The following is a 12,154-nucleotide window of genomic DNA, read 5'->3' on the forward strand; positions in this document are numbered from 1 at the left end:
TTATCACACTGTACCTACCTCATAACTAACTGCAACTTTGATGTATATACTTATGTAGGCACATGTCATCTAAGTAAATGCAATCGCATGGGACAAGAAGTCTAAGTAGTCAATATTGTTCTTCTCTTTTAGATGCAGTTTAAATATTGTTAGTAGACAATAACCTTCCTATGCGCAAGTTACTATAGATCTGGTTGATCCACTGTTGCTTATTATCAGTAACTATCAATTAAGAAGAACAGATGCTGTGACAGTCCAATTGCTAGTAATTGCCTAGATAATACTGAATAATAATGCGGTGCAAGTGGTACATTTCAATTGTGCACTATAAAGCAACGTTGATAATTAAGATGCAAAATATAGGCTGCTCGCCAAAAACACAAACACATGATTTACAACCTTATATAAGCAATTAAGGAAACCAATAGAACAACCAAAATGAAGACTTTACCATTCTATTTAATCCAATCTCGCATACATACGAGAGCCTCAATTGTTTTGATATTCAATGTGCTCCATTGCTTATGAATCACTGGTTCCTCGCTGCTCAATGCTGCCTCACCATGCATAGCAGAAGCAGGAATTGCCAGGACGTCACGTGCCACAATTGAGAGGATTGGATAATTTGTAGAATTACTCATCCACCAGTTCAGAATATCAAAATCATCCTTCCTTGGAACAAGGCCATCTTCAAGGTAGTTCTTAAGTTCTGTCAACGCTTGGGTCCTTGTCTGCTCATAACGGTATTTATCCCAATCTTCCAATGAATCCCTGTAAAATCCACCCACTTGAACAACAGAATTTGATGTCTCGACACTTGGTTTATCTAACGCACTGCAATATTCAAGAAACAGCTCCCGGATTGTATCACGTACAGCAGACACATACTTTGCTGCGTCAGTGCCAAAAGCTTGTTTCAGACGGAACTCGATAAGAGTAAGTTTGAATCTGGGATCAAGAACAACAGGTACTGACAACCACAAGTATGAATTCTGCCAATACTCGTCGAATGCTTCCTGCATCTCCCAAACCAAGCCAGCAAGTTCAGTATGATTTGTAGATGATTCTTCTTCCAAGGTTGTCCTAATTATCCACAGTTCATTGAAGTACCTATTTGCTGTGGAACAGACAGGACCCGAAACTACTTCAATGGCATGATAAAAAGCCCTTAATATCTTGCAAGCAGACTCAACAGTTTTAGTGTCTTCTGCAGATAAGAAATCTTGAGAGGAAAATGCTTTCTTGAAATGCAACACAACTTCAAGCCCAAAGTAAATTTTGTGCCACCACTTTGCATCTTCTTGGGGGCATTTCAATCCCATATTCGTAACTACTTCTATAAGTAGCTCTTGAGTAAGCGCTGTGGACATATGTGCCTGAATAAATCTCTAGTATATCAGCAACGAGATGAAGCATTGGTTGCCCCTTTGAAACAATGCTGTTAAGCACATCATCCACGCAAGCAATATTGTGTAACTCACCTCCAATAGGAAGGCATTTCCTTTGGCCGAGGAAGTCCTTGAGCTTTGAGGTACGCTTATCGTTTCTAATTTCGCTGACACATGTCAAGCTGAAAAGCTTCTGATCAAGATTCCAGTCTCTTATAGCTTCCCATATGATGTTAAATGGCCCACTCTCAGAATCTAGTACAGTAACCTCACTAAATTGTATCATCCTATCAAAATTAGTGAGTGGCTGAAACAGACCAAACTTGATGATTCTCCTTTGAAGTTTCCAGTCTGAATCAATAAAATGCACTGTCAAACAGAGATACTTCACTGAGGCCTCAGCTCCATGAGGAGTCCACGAACAAGCTGATAAGGAAACCCGATGTGATGCAAGAGCAATTTTCTTCTGAAGTTCATCCTTTTCTTTCTCGAACAGAATAGTTGAACACTCTTCTATACCAATCCTTGAAGCCATGTTAAATGCTGGATTGAGGCTCTTTGCAAAACTTATCATTTCTTCATGCTCAACAATAGATAGGGGATAGCCATGCAAAATAACCATTCTAGTTAGCTCTCGATAAGATGCTTCTTGGTCAAATTTCCTGCTTATGACTGGCGCAGTCTGACCTGGTGAGGTAATTTGTTCTCTAGGGTCCATTTTTTCTAGTGATGCTGAAGTTAGAACGTGCAGATCCACAGGAACTCTATCACCAGAGCTGCCCTTGAGGAACTTGCTAGCATACTTTGCAATCTGAACCATACCATTTGTCAAGGCAGGTGAAAGCTCATCCTGAAGCCTAGACTTGGAACTTGGTTCACTGGACTGGGAAAAAACTCTTTTCTGAAGATTTACGCTAGTTCTACCATGGGCTGGACAAGTCTGACTATGTCAGTTTAGTTGTCTTCTACTTTTATCCACACTGAGTCGCTTGTGGCAATGGACGCATTCAGCTTCCTGGATCCTCCCCTCAACATATAATGGTATAAAATCTTTCCATACCATTGACCTGATTTTTTTGTTGTCACTATGAGCTACCAAGTTAATGCCACCATATGAATCTGTAAGAATGTAGTCCAGAAGATCTACATCATTCACCAGTAATATGCATAAAGATTGAATAATTCATCCAGAAAATTATGCATATTATATGAAGGACATAAAATGTGCGAATAGCACACCCAAATTTACACCATACAAACCGACCAACAGCAAAAATTAGTATATCAATCATTGTAACTGAACCATGAGCTGTGTAGAATCTAATGTATGCCCCTCCACTTTGCAATAATTGTCCAAATTTACCATGTACGCAAACCAACTAAATACCAAACACTTGATCTCTTTTGCAACATTAATGTAGGGTTAATATGTTGAAACATTGTACTTTCTATATTTTTATTCCACCATATGACAGTCATTGTGCAAATAACTAAGTGCCGGGCATAATACAAACAAATTATACAAGGTTCATAATTTCCATACTAATTGCGAATAGAAATCCCCACCAAAGGAAACAAAAATCTAAAGAAATCATCAAGCAGGATCATAACTCTACAACTGTGGCTATTTAAGTTCAAATTTATCCTATTGCGTAAGAGTTACTCAGTAACTAAAAGCATACCATATCGAAACTCTGCATCCTGTTGCTGCTGGCTTGTAGCCAATCTCTCCTTCCCTGGGCAGATTTCCTGGTGTTGATACAAAGAGTCACTTCGACAGCTCAAGTGAACATGGCAGTATCGGCATTCCACTCTATCAACCACTCCGTTTTCGCACACAGGCTTGTAATCATCCCACAGCTTAGCTATCTTATTTCTGAATCTGGATTGACCAATAGAAGCAGCCCCTGCTTGCGTATCATCACTGATATGCTCATCCAACAGGTCCATAACTGCAGATAACAATACGACATTATCAGCTTTCTTGACAGGGCGTAGTTAAGATGCAACCTTGATTCCAACCAGAAAAGGAAATGCTTCACACAATGCAGGAGCGGCAATAATCTCTACAGACGGCTGGAGTGCTGGACATATCAGAAAAACAATTCGCACAGACAAACAAACAGTAGGTGCAGATGTGCATGCATTGATCATTAAGAGAAAGACCCAAAAAAAAACTTTTAGTTCTCCCAAAATTGCTGGGTCCGAGAATCGATCCCACGACCTCTTGCTTGCTATCAAAAGGTAACACCTGTTCTCCACAACACTAACACGCGCCCTGCCGCTCCAATTTCTTGCAACTTCTAAGCCCGCAGAGCCGCAAGCAACTAAAACGGTAGCCAATACCTAGCATTCCCCGCACCACTACTCCCCAAGCGAAGACTGCAACTTTCCGGCCCAAAACTAATAAGAACACCAGCTACGGCAGTGCCCGCCCATTCGCAGACACAAACAGCACCAGGCAAGCAATTCGTTCCCCCCAAAAATTCGGGAAATAAAAAGCAACTGTAGCGAGAGGAGGATCGCATCACTTACTGGTTACTGCTCGCCGGAACTCAGAAAAGGAACATCATCGAAGGAATGGGATGCGCAATGGCACTCGGGAAGTCGGAATGCTTCCGAGGAAGTGCGCTGGGGAATCGGAGGAGGGAGGAGACGGGGAGCAGAGTGGAGGGCTTATTCGGGGTGGGTTCGGTGGTGCAGCAACTCCAATAGTTCCCAAAAAAATTCTTCCCCAAAACGAGGTATTGAGAGCTATGCTAAAAAAATTTTCCCCAAAAAACATATCAGCCCACAGAAGAACGCTAAAAACTAGCTCAATATTTCAAAACAGATCATGTCATCGTATTGGGCCCATTAGTTGAGCTGCCCACCTGCCCACCTCCCCCTCGTGATCTCCAGCGGCGCTGCCAGGAGCTCACGTCGCCAAAGGATTTTTCACGCCGGCAGGAACCCACGTCGCCAGGAGGTCACGATCAGGTTTGTGCCATGGAGCTCATCCTCTACTGAAATACATACACCTCGCTCGCTGTTGCTGCTTCCGCTTCGCGCTCGTGCTGCTTCCGCTTCGCGCTCGTGCTGCTTCTGCTGCCTGCTGAATTATTTCTCTCTCCCTCCTCTTCTTGCGTTTGTGTACTGTTGGTGTGTTTGTGTACTGTTGGTGTGCAGCCGAAGCCGTCCGGGCGAGCCAATAGTTGCGTCACGATCAGGAATACATTAAACCTTGAAAACATCCAAAATGTACCCTAAAGAGAACCATAGACTTGCAGTAGGCAGGTATTGCTCTGCTCCATATTTTGGTTCCGGTAGCCTGCTACTGACTTGCATGCAGAACCAATCACTCTTCTATATCTCTGTCTCTAAGAGACCTCACAGAAAGTGAAGGAGATGAAGCTTGGAAGGCCAACTGTGTCCACTAAAAAGTTGAGCCTTAAAATGGACTAGGAACTAATTCTTGTAGTTTTATGCTCAAATGATGAAAATTCTTATTCACAGAATCAGTTAAATATGTAATATTTTGAACCAAAGATGAAGACTTAAACATTAACTGTAAGTTATGACTTATGAGCCAATTCAGGAAAAAGATGGTATAGCATTTATAATCAGCACATCATGAACAATAAGGTTGGAGGGAACATGCCACTGCGTTAAGTGAAGAATAATGCACATGTATAGCAGGACGTACGTATCATTGTTCCAAATAATAGTTCTAGGTACATTGAGAACCTAAATCTACACATGCCCTACAATCTAGCAGAAACCAAGGGTAAGTATATTTGATTACTGCCCATTCTCCCATTTGTTAAGACTTAAGAACATAAAGGTGAGGGTCACTTTTTCAGTAGAAAATTCAAGAAGAACTTGTATTGCAGTGAACAACAGTTTTCTGATTGGCATAAAAAAGAAATAGTACTAATATTAATCTCAGATCAAGTATATGAAAACTTTCCTTGTTATCAATTAGCATGACAGATAAAATTCCAGTACGAGCCTAAAGGCAGGATGATACATTGATACTAGAAGTCCCGAAGATGTACACCTCGAGGTTCGAATTCTGATGAAATTGAGCTAGTATGACTAACAAATTTCCGGTGAAATTGAGCTATGATGACTACATGATCCGAATATGGCTACATCAAGAGCTCAACTTGGTCCCTCTTTACCTACCTGCGCACGGGACGCCACCGCCACTTCCGCCGCGGCGGCCGGCCAGCGGCAGCGGAAGAGGTGCTCCCAGACGCAGTCGGCGTCGCAGGTGGTGCGCCAGAAGCGCGAGCAGACGCCGAGCGCGCACACGTCGGCCTCCTGGAACCGGCGTCGGGAGGAGAGGAATGGGCCGGAAAGGGGCGCGCCGGAGTGGGGAGGGCCGCCGCCGGGAGAGGAGGGGACTGGAGATAGCCGCCGCTGCTTGGAACCGGCGCCGGGCCCGGGAGGAGAGGAATGGGCCGGAGTGGGTGCGCCGGAGTGGGGAGGGCCGCCGCGCGGGAAGGTTGGTCTGCTCGCGCGCGCGGGAAAGGGCAGCTCAGCGCGCGGGAATAGCGATTGGGGGAGGAAGCGGTGGAATCGCGATGGGTGGAGAAAGGCGAAGGCGAAAATATATGCGGTGACCGATTGTTTTTTTTTCGCGAAAAAATTAGGGGAGGTTTAGTTTTTTTTATTTTCCCTCTGCAAAAGATATTAGGGTAAGATTAGCAGTCTTTTGGAGGGAGTTGACCTTCATGGACCGGCTGGTGGGGTCAGGTCGCGAGGAGCCCGACCCAGTTCATGATCTGGGCTGAAACGGGCTCTTTATGTGCTACTGGCCACTTACTGGGCCTTCGGCGCATTAGAAATTGGGCTGCGTTTCCCGACGAACTGGGTCCGAATAGGCGGTGCGGCCCGTCGTCCCTTTGGGGCAACGGCACAACATGGATTCGGGCCGCACCGCGATTCGGGCCCAGCTGGATGTCGTTTAAATTCAAGTTGAGATTTTGCAGGGGAACACACCCAGTACGCCACGATAACATAGACAGAATATCAAATGACTTCTCAGGTTAAAGCAGCAGCACATCATTCGCACTGTACAAATAATCTGCACCAGAAGCCTAACAAAATCCTAGGCAACAATGCATAATACATGTCAACACCTAGAAGCTCTCCCTTTTAGCTTCTGCAATACACACTCCCGGGGAAAGATTCGCTCAAATATACAAGCACATACCAGTGGCTGCAAGATGTTGGCCAGTGCACTCTTTTCTGATATCATCCTAGGTTCCTGAGTTAGAAGCACCATGGTTATGAACTGCTTGTAATCTTCTGTTGATAATTAAAAAAAAAGGAAGCATGCTATCAGCTGTCAGCTTATTGGTAGTTAGCAGCAGCATGATAAATGGGCTGTGCAAGGAACCACTTGCCCCCAGAGAGCGTCCAGTGTCACGAATATTTCTATTCCACGCAATACAAGCAATTTAATCCCCCCCCCTCTATTACTCGTATTTGCATGATGCTAAATTGACAATACAATTTTTCGATAAGGATAAAGTGCATACTGTTTCAAATTTTCCCTCCATTACTTGTATTTACTTTTTGTTTCGTAAAGGGAAATTCATCATGACTAAATTGCATCATAGGCACAGTGACTAGCAAGGTAAGGTCTATGACAAACCCCTGACATCCTTGATCTGCCAGCCTGCAATGCATATTACTCTATCTTTTCCAAGTTCAGAGAATGCATGCTCACCATAACAGAAACACAGTATTCATACTTTTAGTTGAGAACAAGGGTTTTGCTAAGGTACTCCCAAATGACTGTGGACCGTTGATCTAATAACATATTACCTCATAGGAAGTAATATTATATCTATTTTTTAAATCTGAAAATAGGAAAAGTATTTTTCTATTAGATCTAACTTCCACACATGATTGTACTATATCATATCTAAGTTTCTTTTTTGCCTCCCACGTGAACATGGATGGCGGTTCTGGTTCAAAAAACAAGAGAGAAGAACATGACACCTTTATGTGACATGGATCCGTTCGAAAAAAATGAGACATAAGTCAAGTAAATGTGTTGCACGGAGAAATGTGTCATGGCCATCTCTTTTTTTCCCCATGCAGGTGCAGATGTTTCGTTTCAAAGAAGAAATGCAGATGCAGATGTTTCGTTTCAAATAAGAAATGCAGATGCAGATGTTAAATTGCATGTCATGTGGAGATGTTCAAGTAAACATGAAGATGTTCAAGTATTTTTTTTCTCCATCCAGATGCGGACGTGTGTTCTGTTAAAATGTTATGATGTCAGTTGCAACTAAAAGAAAAGAAATTGCATGTTCACATGCAGATGTTGGACCTGTTCCTCCGATCCTAAATTGAAGGAAGCCGTGATAATGGGGAGCCGGTTGTTTCTTTTTTTTTTTTGTTGCCTTTTTTAATATTTAAGGGCCTCATTAATTTGAACTCTTACCTCCTAGGAGGTAATCGGTGTACTGTAGCATTGCCCTGAGAACAAACCTTTTTTCTGTAAGCTACTGCAGATCCTACTGATTTACTGGTGTTTATCTTTTCAGTAATTATTCTAGTGATGCAGTTTCAATATCGTTAGTTGAGAGCAAACCCCTTGTTTGACCTAAGGCAGATCCTATTGATTTACTGATGTTTTTCCAGTAACCATCTAGCAAGAAAAAATGGATGCTGTGATGGTCCTATTGCTACTAATTGTCTAGCTAATAAAATATGATAATGTGAATGCTCCAACTCCAACAGTGCAAAATTTTATTGAGAACTGACATGCCAAATATAAACAAAAATTCCAATAAAAAGGAGTATCTTTAGAAAACTTAAATAAGCAAAGAAGGAAACCAACAGAACGACCAAAGTGAAAATATTACCTTTCTATTTAATCCAATCTCGAGTACATACAAGAGCCTCAATTGTTTTGATATTTAATGTGCTCCATTGCTTATGAATCATATTTCCCTCACTGCTCAACGCAGCTTCACAATTAACAGCAGAAGCTGGCATTGCCAGGACATCACGTGCCATAATTGACAGAGTTGGATACTTTGTAGAATTATTCATCCACCAGTTCAGAATATCGAAATCATCCTTTCTCGGGACAAGACCATCTTCAAGGTAGTTGTCAAGTTCTGTCATTAGTTGGCTCCTTGTCTGTGCATTAAGATGCTCATCCCAATCTTCCAACGAATCACTATCAAATCCATCAAACTCAACAATACGAGCTTCACGAGTTGATGTGTCAAGCCCCGACTTCTCTGAAGGACCACAATATTCATGGAACAGCTCCCTTATTGCATCACGCACGGCAGATACATACTTCTCTGCATCAGTACCAAAAGCTCGCTTTAGACGGAACTCAATAAAAGTAATTTTGAATCTCGGATCAAGAACAACAGGTATTGACAGCCACACGTATGAACTTTGCCAATACTCATTGAACGCTTCTTGCATCACCCAAACCATGTTAGCAAGTTCAGTGTGATCAGAGGATGCTTCTTCTTGCAAAGTTGTTCTAACTTTCCATAGTTCATTGAAGTATATATTTGCTGTGGGGCAAACAGGACCAGAAATTACTTCAACAGCACGATAAAAAGCCCTCAGTATCCTGCAAACAGATTCCACAGTTTTAGTATCTTCTGCAGATAACAATTCTTCCGAGGGGAATGCCTTCTTGAAATGCAGAAAAACTTCAAGCCTGAAGTAAATTTTATGCCACCATTTCGCATCCTCCTGTGGGCACTTCAATCCAATATGTGTAACAACTTCTAAAAGTTGCTGCCGAGTCAGCGATGAGGACATTTGTACCTGAATAAATTTCTCTAGTATGTCACCAACATGGTGAAGCACTGGTTGCCCTTTTGAAACAATGCTGTTAAGCACATCATCCACACAAGCAACATTGTACAGTTCACCTCTAATAGGAAGGCATTTTCTTTGGATGAGCAAGTCCATCAGCTTTGAGGTACCCTCATCGCTTCTAATTGCATTGACAGATGTCAAGCTGAAATGCTTCTGATCAAGATTCCAATCTCTTAAAGCTTCCTGTATGACATTAAATGGTCCACTATCAGAATCCAGTACGCAGGCCTCCTTAAAATGTATCATCCTTTCTAAACTAGTAGGTGAGGACCAAAACACACCAAATTTGATGATTTTCCTTTGAAGTTTCCATTCAGAATCAATAAAATGCACTGCCAGACAGAGATACTTCACTGAGGCCTCAGCTCCATGAGGAGCCCACACACTTGCTGATAAGGAAACCCGATGGGATAAAAGAGCAATCTTTTCCTTTAGATCAGTCTTTTCTTTCTGAAATAAAAGAGTTGAATACTCTTCTATATCAATGCTCGAAGCCATGTTAAATGCAGGGTTCAGGCTCTTTGCAAACCTTCTCATTTCTTCATGTTCCACAATTGACAAGGGATAGCCATGTGAAATAATCATTTTAGTTAGCTCTTGATAAGATGCTTCTTGGTCAAATTTCCTGCTTATATCTGCAGCAGTCTGAGCTGATGTGGTATTTTGTTCTGTGGAATTCATCTCATCCATTGCTGGCAAAGCTAGAATGTGACGTTCCACTGGGCTTCTATTACCAGAACTGCCCTTGAGGAACTTACTAGCATACTCTGCAATCTGAACCTTACCATTTGTCAAGGCTGGTGAAAGCTCATCTTGAAGCCTAGATTTAAAACTTGGTGCACTGGACTGGAACAACACACCCTGCTGATGATTTATGCTATTTCCACTTCGTGCTGGACAAGTCTGAGTATGTCGGGTCAAATGGCTTCTACCTTTATCCGCACTGAGTCGCTTGTGGCAATGGACACAGTCAGCACCCTGGACTCTCCCTTCAACATAGAATGGTATAAAATCCTTCCATACCTTTGACCTGAATTTGCTATTCTCACTACGGGTCACCAAGTTTACTCCATCAAGTGAATCTGGAAGAATTTGGTCCACAGGATCTACTTCACTCACCACTATATGCAAAGAGGTTGAACAGTTCAGTCAGAATATGCACAAAGCCACAAAATATAAAAGGCATACAATTTTCCATGAAGAAACAGGAACATTTATACAACATACAAACTAGCAAACAACGAAATTTATGAGAAAGAAAAATAAGTGACCAAAGAGCTGCATAGAATCTATTGTATGCGCATCTGTTTCGCAGTGTTTCTTTCAGACTAGGGAGACAGAGACACTAGCCACTCAATACCCTTCACAACACTAATGTCAGGGTAGAGAATTAAAAGTCAGAAAAAATATAAAAATTCTTGACCCATCAAACGGTAATAATCATCATGAAATGACAGCTCCCATGAACAAACATTGTTAAACAGACAAGTGCAGAGAGTAATACATACTAATGATAAAGGCCTAAAAGCTCCCATACTAGTTAAGAATGCAGAGAGAAGTACTATAAACTTCCACAAAAATGATAACATCTGATGCTCAATCTGGCACAGCTTACCGAATACATAAGTGCAGCTTACAAAATACATAAGAATACAGAGAACTGTTATGCAGAGTCTACAGTTGTATTAGTTGGTTCGAAAAAAAATTTAGCATCCATCTTAAGTGCTAGTCAGTAGCTAAAGCATACCGTATGGCAAATCGGCATCCTGCTGCAGTGGGCTTGGACCGAACCCATCTTTTGCTCGGCAAATTTTCTGGTGTCGCCACAAATGGCTTGTTCCGTTGGACTGCCCATCAGCACCTCTGCAACTCATGTGAATATGGCAGTAGAGGCATTCCGCGCTCTGAATCGCTCCATCTACAACGATGGGCCTGTACTGTTCCCAAATCTTAGACCTCTTCTTTCTCAATCTGGTGGCAGTGCCATCAGAGGCTGCCCCTACTTTCATGTCATCACTGTCATGCTCATCCAAGTGATCCATTTCTGCAGATAACAGTGGGACATTATTCACTTTCTCAACGGCATGTGGTTAAGCGGCAGAACCGATAGACACCCAGATAGACTCTTAAAACATGCAGCCATGACAAAAAAAAAAAAAAAAAAAGGAAACATCTACAGGAAGGCAAGCATAACAGGGAGGAAGGCCCCCCAACAAAATGCCAGGAGCCATTTTGCACACACAACCAGTATGCACAGAAACTAACAACACGGAAAAGAAGGCGCCAAGCGCAGGTCCATGAACTCCAATCTAACCTATATCAAGGCCATAGTTGAAATTTCGAAAACTCAGACTGCTGTAACTGCAAAAGCTAAAACATAGTGTCTTCTACTGAAAAACCTCGTACTCCAAACAGATGCCAGCGCGCATGAACTCGAAGCACCAATCTCCTGAGCTACGAACAACAAAGTAGTGACCCTCCTAGGGTGCTAGCAACAGCAACCCCGGCAACGAATTTTCTCTCTGCAACTGCGCCGAAAGCAAGAGCGAGTATCCGATCACTTACTGCTGCTCCTGCGGAAAGCTCCAAAATTCCGCCGCGAAATGGAAGCAGGAACCGACTGCGGGCGTCGAATCGGCGCGGATTTGCGTGATCGAGGTGGGCGATCCGGGGGGAGCTGCGAGGGGGGGAGGATCCGGGTAGGGTTAGGGTTGGAGCTGGATGGATCTGTGATGGGTTGGTGGGTGTCTGGGTGGTGAGCTCGCGAGGAGCCCGACCCAGTTCATCATCCGGGCTCAAGTGAGGTTTGGATGGGCTTTGGGCCTCAGGACGTGAAAAACAGCATGAAGGCATTTCCGTTTGTAAAATTTGTCGAAGCCCGCGAGCCGTAGGCCCGTAGCGAACGAAATATT

At 42.9% G+C, this 12,154-nt stretch overlaps 1 protein-coding gene and 1 pseudogene across 3 annotated transcripts; both read right to left on the bottom strand.

Moving 5' to 3' along the window:
- Positions 1 to 248: 248 nt before the first annotated feature.
- Positions 249 to 6,262, bottom strand: LOC140223038 (zinc finger BED domain-containing protein RICESLEEPER 1-like; annotated as a pseudogene).
- Positions 6,263 to 6,393: 131 nt separating this feature from the next.
- Positions 6,394 to 12,016, bottom strand: LOC117860465 (zinc finger BED domain-containing protein RICESLEEPER 1-like). 3 transcript variants are annotated; one of them, XM_072294355.1, is made up of 4 exons: positions 11,808 to 12,016; positions 10,990 to 11,286; positions 8,255 to 10,363; positions 6,394 to 6,642 (listed from the first exon to the last, which is right to left on the bottom strand). In XM_072294355.1, exons 2-3 carry the CDS (start codon positions 11,282 to 11,284, stop codon positions 8,259 to 8,261), a joined length of 2,400 nt encoding a protein of 799 aa, XP_072150456.1. In that variant the 5' UTR covers positions 11,285 to 11,286; positions 11,808 to 12,016; the 3' UTR covers positions 6,394 to 6,642; positions 8,255 to 8,258. The 3 variants fall into 3 exon arrangements, with proteins under 3 accessions (XP_072150456.1, XP_072150457.1, XP_034599649.1); XM_072294356.1 differs by having other exon boundaries at positions 6,394 to 6,680; XM_034743758.2 differs by having other exon boundaries at positions 6,394 to 6,683.
- Between the last annotated feature and the right edge of the window lie 138 nt (positions 12,017 to 12,154).

This window comes from Setaria viridis, chromosome 6 (assembly GCF_005286985.2).
Source record: "Setaria viridis chromosome 6, Setaria_viridis_v4.0, whole genome shotgun sequence".
Classification (NCBI taxonomy): domain Eukaryota; kingdom Viridiplantae; phylum Streptophyta; class Magnoliopsida; order Poales; family Poaceae; genus Setaria; species Setaria viridis.